General features: G+C 50.4%; 1 protein-coding gene across 5 annotated transcripts in view; it reads right to left on the minus strand.

Moving 5' to 3' along the window:
- The window catches only part of ITGB4 (integrin subunit beta 4), a 52,719-nt gene that overhangs the window by 12,739 nt on the left and 23,168 nt on the right, over positions 1–16,812 (minus strand). For all 5 annotated transcript variants that reach the window (XM_090059130.1, XM_090059131.1, XM_090059133.1 and 2 more), the window contains 17 exons: positions 15,772–15,875; positions 15,247–15,345; positions 13,890–14,016; positions 13,568–13,690; positions 11,932–12,038; positions 10,560–10,593; positions 9,575–9,763; positions 8,830–8,933; positions 8,389–8,447; positions 7,592–7,615; positions 7,233–7,381; positions 6,963–7,142; positions 5,806–5,954; positions 4,521–4,725; positions 2,819–2,979; positions 1,843–2,023; positions 212–349 (listed from right to left, as the gene is read on the minus strand). In XM_090059130.1, coding sequence (XP_089915256.1) covers positions 212–349; positions 1,843–2,023; positions 2,819–2,979; positions 4,521–4,725; positions 5,806–5,954; positions 6,963–7,142; positions 7,233–7,381; positions 7,592–7,615; positions 8,389–8,447; positions 8,830–8,933; positions 9,575–9,763; positions 10,560–10,593; positions 11,932–12,038; positions 13,568–13,690; positions 13,890–14,016; positions 15,247–15,345; positions 15,772–15,875 — 2,133 coding nt within the window. The remainder of the gene's footprint in view (positions 1–211; positions 350–1,842; positions 2,024–2,818; positions 2,980–4,520; positions 4,726–5,805; positions 5,955–6,962; positions 7,143–7,232; positions 7,382–7,591; positions 7,616–8,388; positions 8,448–8,829; positions 8,934–9,574; positions 9,764–10,559; positions 10,594–11,931; positions 12,039–13,567; positions 13,691–13,889; positions 14,017–15,246; positions 15,346–15,771; positions 15,876–16,812) is intronic.

Genomic DNA, 16,812 nt, shown 5'->3' on the forward strand with positions numbered 1-16,812 from the left:
GACTGTGGTGTCCCAACACTTCATAGCCCACCTGTGCCTCTCACGCACCCCAGAATGCGGACCCTGCCAAACCCCAGCTCTGGGTCTGCCAGAACGGGTTGGCTTCCTTGCTGCTCAGAACGTGCCCAAAGGAGCAGGAGGGGAAGGCACCGGGTATTTCATCTGAGAGTTTGTAGAGCTGCCCCTCCTCAGGAAATGAGCTCTGTCTTACCGTTGTCCTCATTGACGAGTCCATAGCTAACTTCATAAGCCGTGATCTCCCCACTGGTCTCTGCAGGCTCAGCCCAGCTCAGCTGTGTCACCGTAGAAGAGACGACGTTGAAAGCCAGGCGTCCAGGCTCACTGGGCACTAAGGGGAACAATACAGCAGGAAACCAGGTTATAGGCAAGCTGGAGAGGACTGGGTAGCTCTGGGTGGTGTGGAAGGGGCCGGGCGGCTTGGCTGGTCTGAGTTGGGGAGATTTCTTCTATCACTGTCTCACTGGAATAGCCCATGAAATCTGAAGGCAGTTAGCACCAGATCTGGGAGTGCAAAGGCATTTTCAAAGTGCCACCAAGATGTGTCATGATGGGGTCCACAAAGTGGCTTTCTCCCCTCTCTCAGCTTAGTTCCATTCCTATTCATAGAAACATAGAAAATGGGGGTGGGAAGGAACCTCAGGAGGTCACATCTAGTCCAACCCCCTGCTCAGAACAGGACCATCCTCAACTAGATCATCCCAGCCAAAGCTTTGTCTAGCTGGGTCTTAAAAACCTTCACAGCTGGAGATGCCACCACCTCTCTGGGGAGTTTGTTCCAATGTTTAACTATCCTCCTAGTGAGAAAGCGTTTCCTAATATCTCACGTAAACTTCCCTTGCTAGAACTTGAGACCATTGCTCCTTGTTCTGTCATCTGCCACCACTGAAAACTGTCTAGCTCCATCCTCCATCATCTTTTCTCTATTCCTTCCCCCCACCCCCAGAATAGGGCTTTTTGTTGGAAGAGGAAGTCTTCCTGGCTACAAGTTGGAGATGAGGGCAGAAGAGAAGGTACCACTTGGGCACCATGCAGTGCAACCTTCTGCTTCATTCCTTCAACCTCCCTAAGCCGCTCTGCCAGGGTGGGGTCATCAGCCATCTCCCTTGAGGATCTCTTCCACTGCCCCTATGCAATTGCAGCAGATACTGTTCCAACGCACATTAATGAAGAGGTTCTGTACAAAGCAAGAGCTGGTGCAGTCAGTCAGTGTGTCTCTCATCAATGGCACTGGGCCATGGGGGTTTTGCGATTGGTATTCAGGGTTTTGTTAGTTTGGAGCCTTCTGGATTTCTTCTGTAAAATAGCTCCTGCTGTCAATGACTGACTGGTGCAGTCTGGGTGAGCTGCTCAGCCCAGTACCCAAAGACCTAAGTACTCTTCAGCATATGAGGATCTGGGCCTCTTGGACCTGCCACCTTTTGTTACAGATTCACATAACACATTTCTTCATCTTTAACTTATGCAGCCTCAGAAACCCTGTGGAAGAGGCCCCAGGTCCTCAGACACTCCAGTGATGAACATGAGACAGAAACCTGGCAAGGCACTCAGAAGGACAGTGTTCAGCCCCAAGGAAACTCAGACCTATCAACTTCCCACCTGGGGACACAGAGGCGAAGGGCACAGGGAACATCGGTTCCAGAGCTGAAAGCAGAATTCAGGACTTCCTGGTCTCCCTTTCTGTGAACAAACCATTAGACCCCATAAAAGATCACGCTATCCTGACTGCACTTCCGAAGACATTCAGACATCAGATGCCCACTGGGTCTCATAAATGTTGCACCGCACCATGGGAACAAGATGCAGGCGGGATAGGCAGCTCACCTTCTTCCAGCGTGCGGCAATGGACAACATTGGAGTAGGGGCCCTGGCCCATGCTATTGTAGGCAGAGACCTGCATCTCATAGTCGCAGAAAGGGTACAGATTACTCAGCTCTGTTGATGGGACCTTGGAATCGATCAGCCGGGCTTCCGACTCAGGGTCCCCTTGGATCCAGTACTTCACCTGTCATCAGAGAGAAAACCTGAAGTCCCACCCCATGCCCTGTTTTGGGGGCTGAAGTTACACACTTCACAGACTTTCTGATCACCTACTGTAGCAGAGGGGGGACTCCATACTATATGCAACACTGACTACCTATTCCATCCCCCCAGCCAGAGCAGGAGTACATATTCTGGAGCTTTGCCCTGGCTAGTTCTTAAGGTGCTTGTCCCACTTTCTGTGGGAGAGTGAGATTGCACTGTTCAGAAACTGTCTTTCCTCCCAGCAGCATCCCCTGGTGCACTCAGTGAGAGTGCACTAGCTTTTTCACTCAGGAGAACCCCTGCATCAAATGTAAGGACACCAGTGATATATGGCTGGTGGTTTCAACAGAGTCCCCAGTGAGCTGGGGGTGTAGGACGGAAGACCCCAGAGTCATTAACAGAGATGCACAAGGAAGCTTCCCACGAAACTGTGTGCGCTATGCTTGGCTCTGTTCAAAGTTATCGCTCCTACACGACAGTCCTACCCACAAAATACACAGACAGATGGCACAGGATTGGAAGTAGTCTCCAGGCAACCCCATTCCCTGCTGTAGTCAAATAAAATTTAACATTCCTACACCAGTGTCCACACATCCAACAAAGCCTGTGTGAGCCCATGCAACCACAAGACCCTGCCTTGGGCCTCTCCCTTCTAGTCCCCTCCTTTCACTGCCACAGGCTGCTGGACCCTTGGACAGGAATGCTCTTGATATGCTAATACAACCGGCTGCCCATGAGACATCCCTGCCTGCCCAGGAATCTGGGTATCCCTTACCTTGTACCCCAGAGGTTTGCCAGGGGGTGGCAGCCAGTTGAACCGGATCTTTCTGGAGTTGAGGGCCTGGGCATTTGGATTGAGTGGAGCACTGATCTTGCCCTTGGGAGACTGAGGGACTTGGCCCAGTCCTAGTGGTAATGGTGTGCCATCTACGACCTCTGCCAGGGGAGAACAAAACATCATGTACAGGAAGAGACAAGAAAAGACTGTCCACATGCAGCGAAATGCTGTTACTCCAGCTCCTTCTATCTTGGCCCTCACCACACTGCACAATCACCACTGAATTAGTCCTCAAAATCCTCTAAGAGATGGGTCACTATTACCTATGTTTCACAGAGAAGGGAAACCGAGGCACAGAGCAGTGGTATGACATGCCCTGGGTCATACAGCCAGTCAGAGCCAGAGCCAAGAATAGACCCCAGGAGTCTTGTACCCATGAACTAACCCTAGGTCATGTTGCCTCTTCCGAATTGTACTTTAGGGTTATGTCACAAGGGTGAATAACTGGACCTACCTCCCTCTTGGCTTGGCTTTCTGGGAATGCCTGGTTGCGATATATCACATTTCATGATGTTTCAATAATAATGCATTGTTCTGATCACAGTTTAACTGAGTCGCCCTGGTATCATTTTGGGAATACAGCCTGGGACGGGACCCTTTAGGCTATCAAGTCCAGCCCCTTGCTTCTGTCAGAAATCAGATCATATAATCATTCTCAAACTGACCAAATTCCATTTTAAAACTAGGTAGGTATTTTGCCGTGTTGAGAGCCTTTTTCTGAACTGTACTCCTCTGGGGGCCAGAAACCTTTTCCAAATTTCCAGCCTGCATGTATCCACACCCAGAACCTGTGCAATGATTTCAGTGTTCTCTATCCAGCCGGCAGTGATAACATTTAGCTCTCTGACCATGCCTACCAGAAACCCATACATAGCCTGCCATGTGCAAAAAGATTTCTCCATGTATTTCTGCACAGGTCTCTGAACCCCAGGGAGTCCCCCTGATGTGTGCCTTCACTTTAATGATGTAGGCAGTGCTATGTGGTTTATCAGACTGCCTCCTCCTCCCCCCTGCCACAGTGATGGCTGCAAAAAAATCCATAGGAAAAGAGAAACAGGAAAAAAAATGGTTCTGCTTCTGTTTGCAATATGTATTAGGCAGCTCCTCTCATTCCTGGGAATGAGCTAAGATGTACACTTCTACCTCAAGGGGAACTCAAAACATACACTTAAATACACTGGCTAGGCTGCGTATAGCAACATACATTCCCACAGGAGGGGGCTGAAATGGGATTAAAACCAGGATTTGAATTACACTTTGGTTCTTGTGGGGATCTGCAAAAAAATAAAAGGGCTGCTCATCACAAAGCCCTAATAAAATCGGAGACCCCCCGGTTATGATTTCAAATCTTACAGGGGGCCTTTTCTCTTACAGGGCGGCCTCGGCCTCTCCCTTCTCCGTAACTCAAATCCTGATTAAAACTCAGATCTGCAGCATGCTGAGGGGCAAGACATGGCCCATGGAGGTGAAGGAGCATCTCAGATTGCTCATAAGTTCAAAGAGACACATCGGCACTGGTTGTCAATGCAACATGCTGCACAGACTGCACATCTCTACCTTTCCTGACCTAGCATCATTCCCTACCAGTGAAGATGGCAATGCAGGAAGAGCAGGAATTACCAGTGCTGCCCATACCCACCTGGGTCAGCAATGGTCACCATAGTTTGTGGGTATCTGCCGATCTTGGCCCCATACTTGGGGTTGAGGAGATCCACGGTGAACTGCTTGAGCTGGCGGCTGTGCAGGAGGGTGTCTATCTCAGTCAGTTCCAGCAGTGGCACCTGCACCTCCTTCCGTGTCTCCCCAGGTTGGAAGAGCAAGTCACCCTCTGTGAAGATGTAGTCCTGGGAACGGAGGAAGAGCATCGTGAAGTGTTGCACACTCTCCCCATAGCGCACCCACAGGACACAGCTCATTAGTACGCACTGTCCCCACCATGCCATCTACTCCTGAACCCCTCCTCCTATGTCAGAAGGACATTGCTCAGTGCTGTAGCAGGGTCAGAGAGGAACCTGAATAGCTGGATTGTTAACGGATATAAGCATACAGGCAGCCTTTTCTTCAGTGTCATCACCTCTGCAATGTACTCCATGTGCGATAGGACCCAAGCTTTCACTCTGCTGTAGAAGGGCCTGGGGGGTGTGACTGGTGTCTGATTCCTGCTGGAGGTTGTTGTGGCTTATCCTGACTTCTACACACTGGCCATTACTGCTAGAGCGTCTGGGCATTTTCCAGAACAACAGAAAAGTCTTCAGTGTTCACCAGCTACAAGCCCAGCTGTCACATTCCCACCTCCACTGGGAAGAGAAGGTGGAACCACCTGCCCCACTGTGGGCTTGACACTCTGGACCTCGCTTCCCTTCAGGATTTCCATCCCAGGGGACATTTCAACATTTGAAGTCTTTGAAAAGCCATAATGCCCAGGCAGCTAAACGAAATGCTCCCTTATTTAAGTCATGAAAGTCAAATGGCTTTGGTAGGAAATGTATAGAGTTCCCGCCTTCTGTCTGTGGTGAATCAAGTGGATCAGATGGTATGGAGAGGAGTGGTCAGGTGGGGGAGACGGGACAACCCTGGTAATCCCCAGTTCTCACACTATGAGACTTTGTATGAACAGTGACCGATTCTCCCACTCCACTGAGCAGCCAATGTTTGCTAGTATCGTCCTCATTTCACAAGTTGAGAAGCTAAGGTAGGGACATCAGTGAGTCTGTGGCAGAGCTGAGAAGAGCATAGGGCTCCTGAGCCCCATGTTGTGTTCAGACCACTAGGTCACACCTCTGTCTCTCTCCTTGGTATACCTCCCATTCATTTCAACCGAGATCTGCTTCTGCCACAGTAGACCCTGAAATACCCTTTCCCTCATCCTGACAGTTCACACTACTACACCCAGCTTGGCCAGGACCCAGGGGCACGGTCCTTACCCTGCCTTCCTTGGCAGTAAGATCCCGAGTCCTGTAGGTGATCTGGGATTTCCCATGGTCTATTATCTCACGAACAATAGGGATCCTAGCCACCTGGTCAAAGCGGCTGTGAGAGTAGGCTGGCTGCATGAAGCTGATGAGGCTGCTGGCTGAAAGGAATCAGAGAGAAAGAATGTGTGAAATGCACAGATCTCAAATGGAGGCTTATTAAAAATGCATGTGCTTATTTAACACAGCTATGTTTTCACGCACAATCATCCCATCAAAGCACTATATTTCCAGTAACTGAAAGGCCAGGATTTCCACCATCAACTTATAGATGGAGAAATGAAGGCTCGCAGTGACTGAGTGAGTGAATCCAAAGTCACAAAACATATCAGAGGGACAGCCAGAAACAGGACCCAGGAGTCCTGACTCCTAGCGTCCCATTCAACCTGCCAGATCACAGTAATGAAGCTTCTGGGGCTCATATCTTGACATACAGACTTCTGTGGCTGCCCATATTTCATGAGTTAGGAACAGAGGTATTGGTGTATTTCAGATATCAACAAAGAATCCGTAACAAAAAACTCACTGAGAATCCCATAGTCTCTGCAGTGCTGTTTCTAAGAAGAAATCCCTGGGAGAGATGGTGTATCATCATCTTTCTAATGATGTGGAAACATTAAGAAAGAAAAGAAGTGGGAAAGGGAAGAACAGGGAGGAGAAGAGGAACTGACAAAGGGAAGGAGGAAACAAATAGAGGGAATTATCCCTTTCTACCCAGACCAACATTCTCTTTGTAGGGTGCCTATGAAAGCTGTTGCTGAAAGCAAGAAAAATTAGCTGGATCATTGAGCCTGCCAGGTCAGTACGGAAAGGAAGGAGCAGATGTGAGAGATTTTTCCTCCCACCTGACTTGATGAATCTCACTTATGAGTCTAAAAATGGCTCTGGTCTAGCCACAAACTACCGAGCTTGAAGCAGAAACTCCCGAGTGTGGCTCTGTGATCTGTGTTCTGCAGGAGGTCAAATCAAATGATCACTATAGTTTTTTCTGGCCTTACAATTTATATAAAGGGTGTCCAAGAATTTGCCTTCTCTTGTACAGACATATTCAGGCACTGAAATGCAGGCACACACACACATCGCTTGTACCCTGGATACAGTGCCTTTACCTTGTTCTTTGATGATGGTGATGTTGACAAGCCTGCGTCCAATCTTTGCTATCCCTGTGGGGACATCAGTGGCCTCCACCTGCAGCTGCTTCTCGTCATCATCTTCTTCCCTGATAAAGAGTGGGACGCGGACATCCACCAGCTCCACACCTTCCTGGAACTCCACCATGCCGTGGGCATCTGTGAAGGTGGAGGAGATGAAATGTCAGAGTTGGAAGGTCCTCTCTACATGTCCCTGTTTTGGTCAGTAAGCCTACTCCAGAGCCTTACCCTGGTCAGAGGTAACGGTGTAGTAACCAGGTGACACCTTCAGATCATTGAAGGCCTCCTGTGAGAGATGTTTTTCTGTCACCTTTATGATCTCAGGTTTGGCTCCACGGGGGGCAGTGAGCACTGTGTCCAAAATGGTGTGGTCCTGCCTGCAACCAAAGTAGGGTGAGAGAAAGAAGGCCTGGCCTGGCTCAGGGGCTGACAGTCAAACATCACTGCCAACAACTGGTGCAAGAAGACAGCCTGCTACCAAGGATTTCTATTAGCTGATACATTCATACATACATATCCATGTACAGGCACTCACACAGGAGAGGAATGGAGAGTTAAACACTGAAAGGAGTAGAGGATCAACCTACCTTTTTCCTGCATTGGGTTGCACCCTGGGGGAAAAAACAGAACAGCAAGGGTGACTGATCCCATCAAATTCCAGCTATGTGAAGGTATCTGAATACCTCAAATCCCTGCAGGTTGGAGCTATGTAAGCTGCCCTGTTGGCTCCAGCTGCTGAGTACCCACATGTCAGTCCTGGAGCAGGAGTTTAAGTCCCACCTAGGTCACTCCAGTTTCTGGTCTGCAGTGTGTGGCCCATGATCCCACCCTCTTATGAGTTCTAGTCCTGAGGACACAGCTTCAGGTCATTCCTACTAGCAGCAGGATATTTGCTTTGTCCTCTAAAGCGGAGAGGCCCCCCCCCCAAAATGGTTTATATAACTTCATGGCCCCAACTCTTCCAGATATGAGAGCAGATGTGGCTACAGAGGTGGTTTACAAAGGGTTAACTTGGGTCAACAAAAGGAGGGTATTGTTGTATTGGGCAAAATCAGGCCTGACTGGAGTCACAAAGGAATCATTAGTCCCAGGAATGTGGCTAGAAGTAGCTGAGATTACCCAGATACATGCCTCTGGGAAGCTCTGCAGACAACGTTGCAAGCACGTGGAGACCTGGCATGAACACCAGGACTAGGGCTGTGCCCATGCTGGTGAGAAGGGTCTCTCCTAGAATTTACCCATGGAGTTTATGGTGCCCCTTTACTCCAAGTGCCCACATGAGAGAAACTGTACATAGGTGTGTGCTATGTGTCCCCTTATTACCAGCACCCTCTGTCCCTGCCCTGGGTCATCTCCCCTCTCATCCCTTCCCCAAATCACTCACCTGAACGTAGTCTGTTGGAGTCTGTGAGCACCAAGAATGTGCTTGTAAGCCTCATTCAACTGTAAAGAGCAAGAGAGAATCTTTTACAGCCTCAAGCTTCCCTCTAAGGTGACTATGTGCCCAACAGGCACAATGCCAGCAAACCAAACCAGGTCCTCCCCAGCCTCTCCCTCACTACAACCCACCTACACAGAGCACCAGGCCCCCAAAACCTATTCTCTCCCCCATCCCTCAGTGCCAGGTCAGGCAGGGGGAACCAATGCCTCTCCTTTCTCCTTGGTACTGCTCTTGGCAGTGTGAGGAAACACAGCCCAGTTTGCTGCACTTGAAAGCTTTGTTGCTCTCCACTGCCTTTGTCACACAAAAGCTCGCACAAGTTGTTACTTATTCCCATCCCCTGTAAGGAAAGGAAAACAAGGCAGAGCAGTTCATCCCCCTTACATTCTCTTCCACCTCCTTGCACAGCTGCTCACATTCACGGGTGTCTGGTCTCGAGAGGTTCTGGGTGAAAAGCCGAGTCAATCTCAGAGAGATGCCGAATGGGACTGGAGAGAAAAATTCCCACCCGGTTAGACCCTCCTGGAGTCAGCCACAAAAACAACCTGATTAACTGCTAGAAGCCAGGAAATGCAAGTGGCCCTGGGTGTCCTGAGCCCTGGGCAGTGACATTCACGTTTCATGGCACAGAATACTCCACACAGCCCTCGGGTCACTGGGCACCACATCCAGAAAGCACTGAGTGAGAGATGGCCAGAACCTGAAGAATGAAAGCTGGAGGAAGAACTAGCCCAGCACTACTCCAAGCCAAGGGGGGATGGAGTGATAATCATTGCCCCCTCTCCCAGGTGGTAAAGAATATCCTGAAGGAGCAGCTCCGGGCAAAGGAAGCTAAATCCAGGCAATGTCTATGTGAGCTACGGAAGTGTGTAGAAATGGGACATCTGCTTAGAAAGTCCATCACTAGCTTAGAACCCCTCAGGGCAGCTGCCCAGGGATCTCATACCCCCTGCACCATGCACTGTGCAGAGGGTGGTGTAGGTGGCTGGGTGGTGGTATGTCCTGGGAAAAGAGTTCAGTAGGAGTCTGAGGACAGCAAAGGGCCAGCGGACCACAACAGAGCCAGGCCCACCCACCCGCTAGTATCCGTGACGGGCCCCTTATGCAGCACCCCAGGGTTGGCACTTACTCAGCTCTTTGGTGTTCGTGCCCGCATGGGAGGAGAAGCCTGGCTTGTGGACATTGTTGTTGATCTTCCAGCGCACGGTGTCTCTGCCCTTCAGAGAGCCACTGCGGACCATGGGGGTGTCCAGGTGGTCGGAGGACATGAGGCTCTGCCGGAGCATGTAGTGGTCCTCCTTGAACCCGACAGTGCGGCCTGTGGGGAGGTGATGGGACGAGCTACAGCTGGGGTGGCTCCAAAATGTTCCTCCCTGCCCACCTCTCCTCTACATTCATGCCATTTGTGGGAAGAAGCCCTCCATTTACACACAGACCTGCACCTTCCCCATCCATCTGCCATGCCCCAGAGAGGGAGCTACACTCCTTGGCCCAACTCAGAGACTTTCTGTTGAGAACTCAGCAAGGGACCCAGGCTGAAATCTCTCTTCTCTTCCCAGGCTCTTCCAGCTTTCTATGGAACTTGCTTTCAAAGTCGCCCCCCACAACCCTAAGACCTTTCAAGAAGCCACATGAGCCCTCAGCTGCCCGAGAATCAGTGCTTTACTCCAAGGGACTGTGACTGCGTGACAAGCTACGGGTAGCAGTGAGAGGTGATGAGTCAGCTCCTGGAGGGGACCCCAGGGCACATCTGCCCAGCTGGAAACTGGATTATGAGAATATTCTTCATATCTTTTGGACAGCATCCATTCAGTTGACTGAAGGAGTCGTGTGCACCAGGGCTGTAGGGCTCCAGCAACCCCCTGCTCCCTGGTATAAAGAGCTCAGGAAGTGGGGAGGAGAGGTGTCCCAGCCTGGCTTCCAATAAAAGCCTATTCTACTAGGAACATTTTCCCTGCTGAGCCCTAAAAGCCTCTGAAGAGTTTTACTGATTTATTGGGAGGGATGTCTAACTCTGGCACTGTCCTGGCTATCCTCCTCCATGAAGGAAGCACAGTTTTGCATTTGCAGTATCACTCCCCTCCCTCCAAAAAATCAATTTAAATTTGTGATACCTCGTGCACAACAGGGCAGCAGGGCCAGGCAAGCCTAGGAGACAAAGAACAATCCCGCTGTGGTCAAAGATGCAGATAGACACCTCCAGTGCCAGTGCCTTGCCACTGCCATCTATGGCAGAGAAATAGCTGGTTCAGACATGCAAAGAGGATCCAAAGATAACAGTTTCCCATGTTACACAGGAAGGCAAAAACCCCAGAAAAAAACCGAGTTCTTCTTGACCATCAAGAGTGGGTGACTAGTTTGACCTTGAGTGGAAAAACAAGACTCTGGCCAGGAGCCACCAGGTTCCCCAAGTAGCACACTTGAATGCTGGGGCCTGGGTGCCTTTGCCATCTCCACCAACCTCAATGCCATCTTGGGTGGCAAGTACATGTCACCAAGGTACATACTGCAAACACTGCACCAGGGCCCTGACAGCTTCCTTCCACCTGTTTCTCCACTGAGTGTGGAAGCCCCCGTGCACATGCATCACAGAAACAACCACGTGGAAGAAATAGTTTATATCCTTTCATCTCACCCCAGCAGCTTCCTGCTGGGCTTTGGTCCTGACAGAACAGGCAACACCTTTCAACATGCGGTGCATTTGGGGAATGCTTGGGGGCATTGTGTCTGCAGGTAAATACAAAAGAGCTTCCCTGGTCCTTGCTGTGTTAACTACCATACACACAGCAGTGTCTGCATTGCAACGGTTTTCTTGCAAAACATTTCACATTTCCTAGCAAGCTCACAAAACTAGGCAGGCACTTATCTTAAAAAAAAAAATCAGCACTAAACAGTGGATTTAAAGTGTATGCAGATGTAGCCAAAATTCACTGGCTTTTCCTCACTCACCTCCTAACAAATCTCTCCACATGCCAAAAACAGCCATTTTGAAGTATACCAGTGGCCAAACCGTGCGATTGCCTGGTTTCTTTGTGTTTGTGTGGCCAGGAAACCCCCCATACTAACCATGCCAGGGAAGCACATATTAACCTGGATATCTGCCAGTTACCACACAGTGGTCATTTTACACAGACCAGCGGGGCTGTATGTAATAAAAGCAGGACCCATATAATCTAGTTGTTCTACAGGTGAATTGGCACATCCTGACCCCAATTTGGCTCCTACTGAAGTTACTGGCAAAATTCCCACCAATTCCAGTGGGAACTGTTTTTTCCCTTCCTAAACTACTTCCTGCTTGGACCCTTCTGGCAGCCAGGCTGCATCAGAGAAAGGCACAGTGGGGCCCTCTGTCAGGCATGTCCCCACAGTCCTTCCTAGCCATGAGGTCTGAACGTCAGCTCATGAACTAGGATTTAGTGTCTCCAGCAATGCACTGCCTGCCACCCGCCCCTCAGGGCCTGAATGCAGCGTGGATAAGGACCTTACCTTGCAGCAAGCACAGAACTTCCAGCAGAGTAGCAGCAGCAGCCCCAGAAGCAGGATCAGGAAGATGAGCAAGGGGATGAGCCATAGGAAGCTTCCTGGTGGGCACTCTGTGACCAACAGACACATCAGCAGTTATTAGGGGCAGCGGGACCCAACCAGTGCCTGGGGATGGGGAGGAGAAAGAGGCAAGAGAAAGCAGGTGGGAGAGGGGCAGAACCATAGCTCTGCTTGGGAGTGGAGGTGGAGGAAGGGAAGAGGGTACAACCAGGCTTTCCTGGGGCTGCTCTCAGCGTTTGCTGGTGGAGGCTCCCGCAAGGCTCTGGCAGAGAGAGCCTCCCAGATTCTCAGTCACTTCAGTGCATCCCCTAATTTGGTGGCCACCACGGACTCAATATGTTTCCATCTGAGGGGCCTATCTGGAATGACTAGAGAAAGGGGGAGGTATCAATCCTGTTCTTAGTGGAGAAGCATCCACCTCCACAAAAGCATCCCCACCTGGGGCACTAATTAGCCCTCAGCAGAGCACCCACGAGTGACTGGCATGCACAATGAATCCTCATCCCCCAACAATGAATCCTCACCCCCCCAACAATGCTCTGAGGGGGTGGAGATTCAATTTCTGGTCCCATGGTTCCTTCTTGGCTTGCCTGGGCTTTCCCACAGGAATGAGGGCAGACAAACAAGGGCAGCATTCCCCCAACTTTGGATACCTGGAGCACAATTTTTTCCTAGATCAAAATTTACAGCACACTTCACGCTTAAACCAAAAAGGTGCATATATGACACAGTGGTGCCCAATGTTTTGGCCCCAGAGGAGCAGTGATGGGTTGGGTCCATGGATCCGATCTGTTCATGGGGCTGGCGCAGCCTGGGGCCCGATCTTGCCATGTGTGGGTTGGAAATTTGACAGTGAGGAGGCAGTGGCACTGTTAATTGCCACTGCTCCCACCACCAAATTTTTGGACCCATGAGGAACCTTACGGGTCAGATGACCTAGCTCTGGGTGTGTCTACACATGCTACTAAGGTGACTGGATAAACTCCGGCGCAACTGCGCCACAGCCTATTGCTCCTGGGTGCACTATTTGCATGTGTACATGGGACTGTAGCATGCTGAGCCAAGGCAGAGCAGCCCTGCCTGGCAGGGGACCTTGGAGATCAGCCTGCCAGCCCAGGTCTGCTTTGACCTGACTCAATGTGCTGCAGAGCAGAGGGGCTGGCTGGGGCACAAGGGTCAATCCAGCAGGCAGCCCCTGTACTGAAGTACCCGCGTGCCCCAGCCAGCCCCAGTGTCTACATGTGCGTAGCAGTGCACTAAATAATGCCACTGTAGGATAGTACTCGTGTTGGGCAGTACTATCCTACACCAGCATTTATTAGTTTACTGCAGCCTAATAGCACTGCATGTATAGATGCTGATGTTTCACTGTGAAGCTAATTAGGCAACTCCACAGTAAAAGTCTCATGTAGACACACCCTCTGCGAGCCAGATATGATCCTGATAAAGTATAATTTTTCATGGCATGCTTCTGCCACTCAAAGCACAACCTGTGGGAATCAGAGTGCTGGGGTCTGTATGCTTCTTCAGAGAGGTGGGCAGGAGATGGCCCCTCACTCTTATTTCACTCCTTGCTCACCTTTCTTCTTCTGCACAAGGATGGTGTTGTTGTGTGGCATGCTGGGATCTCCTTTCAGGGTGTAACGGTATGTGCAATCGTCCTCCTCATCCTGGAACGTACAGTACTCGTTCACCTCCTCCTCTGGAGAGAGAAGCAAGATTGTTACTATATATGAGGTAGTGCCCAGAGGCCTCCCCCAGGGTCTGAGCCCTATTGTGCCCCTTTTCCACACCCTCTCCCACAACACACACACTCCGTGGCCTGAAGGAACCACATTAGACTCAGACACACCCTCCCACCTACACACATCTTTGAAGCACAAAGTCTGAGCTCCTGGTACCTTTCAGTTCATCCACCATCTGGATCTTGGAAGGGCATTTAGTGCATTCATTCCCCTTCTTCTTACCAGTCCCCCAGGCCTGGCACTGGACACAGGTTCGAGTATCTTCACACACCCCCAGCATAAACTGTTCCCCAGAGACACAAAATGTCAAACAGTGAGAAGCATGGGTGAGAGAGAGGGAAAAGCAACCAAATCCCAGTGGTGAGGGCTGGAGACACTGCATACGCCAGAGCAGGGAGAGGGGATGTCAGACAGTGAGAAAGGAGGGGATGGAGTGGGGAAATAACATGCAAAGAGCAAGTCTGCACAATCAGGCAGGAAGGTGCGTGGGAACAAATCATGGTTTAGTTCTACATCCTTTATTAATCTGCCGGGGGGCACAAACACACACTGAAATCCCAAACAACCTGGGGTGTTTTTCCACTGAGATGCAGGGGGTGGGGGAGATGTGGCGTGAAACGTGGAATCTGGATCCCCGTCTGGCTTACAGCGGCTGGCTCTCATACCTGGAGCGTGCACAACCCAACTCCCTGCTCCAAATATTCTGAGGGAAATAAGGAGACTGTGCATCTCCACAGAGACAGGCCTGAGTCCAAATTTATAAAGCGTTCATACCGGGGCTTTGGATCAGGTCCACTACTATGAAACAATCTCCATTTATCTTCCCCACTGGGACAGCAGCTCTTCCCTACAGACCCCAAAGCTGTCTCAAACCTGACAAGCCTGCTTTACTTGTGGCAGGTTAGGGTGTTATATCTTGTGTCAAGGTTGACAGTAGTCTTACAAAGAGTTTAGATTATGGATTGTATAGGATGGTTTGGATAGAGATGATTGTCTCAGGCAGGGGGTTGAACTAGATGATCTTCGGAGGTCCCTTTCAAACCAACTTCTCAATGATTTTTCTATGTGTTCTTTCATTTACAGATGGTGAAGCTGAGGTATGGAGCCAATAAATGACTCTTCCCAAGCTCTCAGAGTTGGAAACAGGAGCTACCTGGCGCTCACCCACCCTCTGAAATTCAGACATAAGATTTAATGTTTGGCTGTATTTTAGTACTTGTGATCCAAACAGACGGCTGAGGAGCCCTCCGCAGTCTTTCCAAAGCCCAAAGGCCTGGCTGTGCTAGTTCTGTGGCACCCATAATGGAAGATACTCTGACTAGGAGAGAGCAGAACCATCCCAGTCCCCAGAAGATCACCAGGGATACATCTTTGGCACTGTTTTTCTTCCCCCAACTCTCCCCCAAGCCAGATGTTCTGCCAGGAACTCAGGAGCCAGCCACAATCAAAGAGGTGATGCATCAGGCCTATCAATCACTGACTTGACCATTGACCACGAAGCTGGGAGACTTACCATGGAGTAATTTATTCCGCAGGTGGGGTCCATGTAGGGAGAGGAGCTGTCACAAATGCACCTGCCACATTCACACCTCCCACGGCCATTGCAGATTCCCTACGGGGAAAAAAGGGGCCACGAGTCAGCCTCTAACACAAGCAATATGCTGTTACCCATTGCTAGTAGCAACAGGGTGCTCCTAAAACAGCAGACCTGCTCCTTAGCAGCCCTTCTTCCTCTCACCCACCTACAATGCCTGGACCCATGGAAACCCCTGGAATGAAAATGACAAGGTCCAACAAGTCTTTACACATCAAGACATGGACAGATCATCAGCTGAGGCCAGGAGGAAACTCTCCTTTCCATGGTACATCATCAGGCTAAAAAGAGCACTGGGCCATCCACGGCCTGGCTTGCTCACTCCAACCTACTGACTTCAAAGCTCACTCCAATCCAGATCTCCCTCTGGCTAGTTGGCCTTTTCTTTGTCTCAGTGTAGAACAACTTCAAACCCAATGCTGCCCTTGCAGGAGAACAACCTACCCCATTGCTGTCGATGCAGGTCTCATTGCTTGTGGGACATTCACAGCCAGGGCCTCCCCAGCCACTTGCACATGCACACTGGCCCATGTAGCAGTGACCCCGATCTGTGCAGAGAGGGAGGATGTTAATGGGTGAACTCTGACCCCATGGGCATCCCTGGCCCCTGAGGATACTCTAGCTTCTCCAATCCCATCCCTGCTGCTCCCCAGAGGACTTCTGCACCTATCACCAGCCAGATGGCCAATACCTGGGTTTTGTCCTCACACTTTCCCCTTGGAAAGCTCCTCCCCTGTTCTCTCTGGGGGAGATGAAGAGGGATAGTCACCAGCAAGGCATAAAGAAGCGACAGGTTCCACTACCTAGAGATCAGGGACACGATCTAATAAAATTCACATCAGAAGGACTCTTCCCATTGGCTTTAGCTAGGGCTGGGTCCCCCTCCTCAGACCTGAGCTGCACCTCTCTCATGCTATCACTCTGTGTCCAAAGCTATTCTTTGACCAGCAAAGCACGCTCTCTCTTGTGCTCTGTATGTAAACGTGACCACTTCTCCCTCCAGTGGCTGGCTGATAGGAATAACAGAGCTATTACTACTAGCTAGTGGAACCCCCCCACTCCTTTAGCTTGAGTGGCAGAGGCCTCTGTTTTCAGAGCCCAAAGTCCTGAATTCTCTCCTCATTGCTAGAGAGGTGTCTGTGAGCTGCATTCATGTTCAGTATGGGAAGAGCTGCTATGCCAAGTGTGTTGCAGCTAATGCTGTATGTAAGAAGAGGAGCACAGCAGTGGAGTAGGTGAGGCATCTTGTTACATGAATCCAGAAACTGCGAGTTCGAGCTTCACTTTGGATATATGCTAAAGGGCACCTGGACATTTGGGCTAGGGAGGTCAAAGAGGGCTGGACATGATGGTAGCCACATCGTTACCTTGTGTGCCACTGGCCACAGAGATCTGAACACACTGGCCTGAGGCTATACCTGACTTTGGCCTTTTGCAGGGAGGCTACCAGTTAACTCCAGATCTTGAGATATATATGGGTCAAGG

This window comes from Crocodylus siamensis, chromosome 8, assembly GCF_052110815.1.
Source record: "Crocodylus siamensis isolate JL-2025a chromosome 8, ASM5211081v1, whole genome shotgun sequence".
NCBI lineage: Eukaryota > Metazoa > Chordata > Crocodylia > Crocodylidae > Crocodylus > Crocodylus siamensis.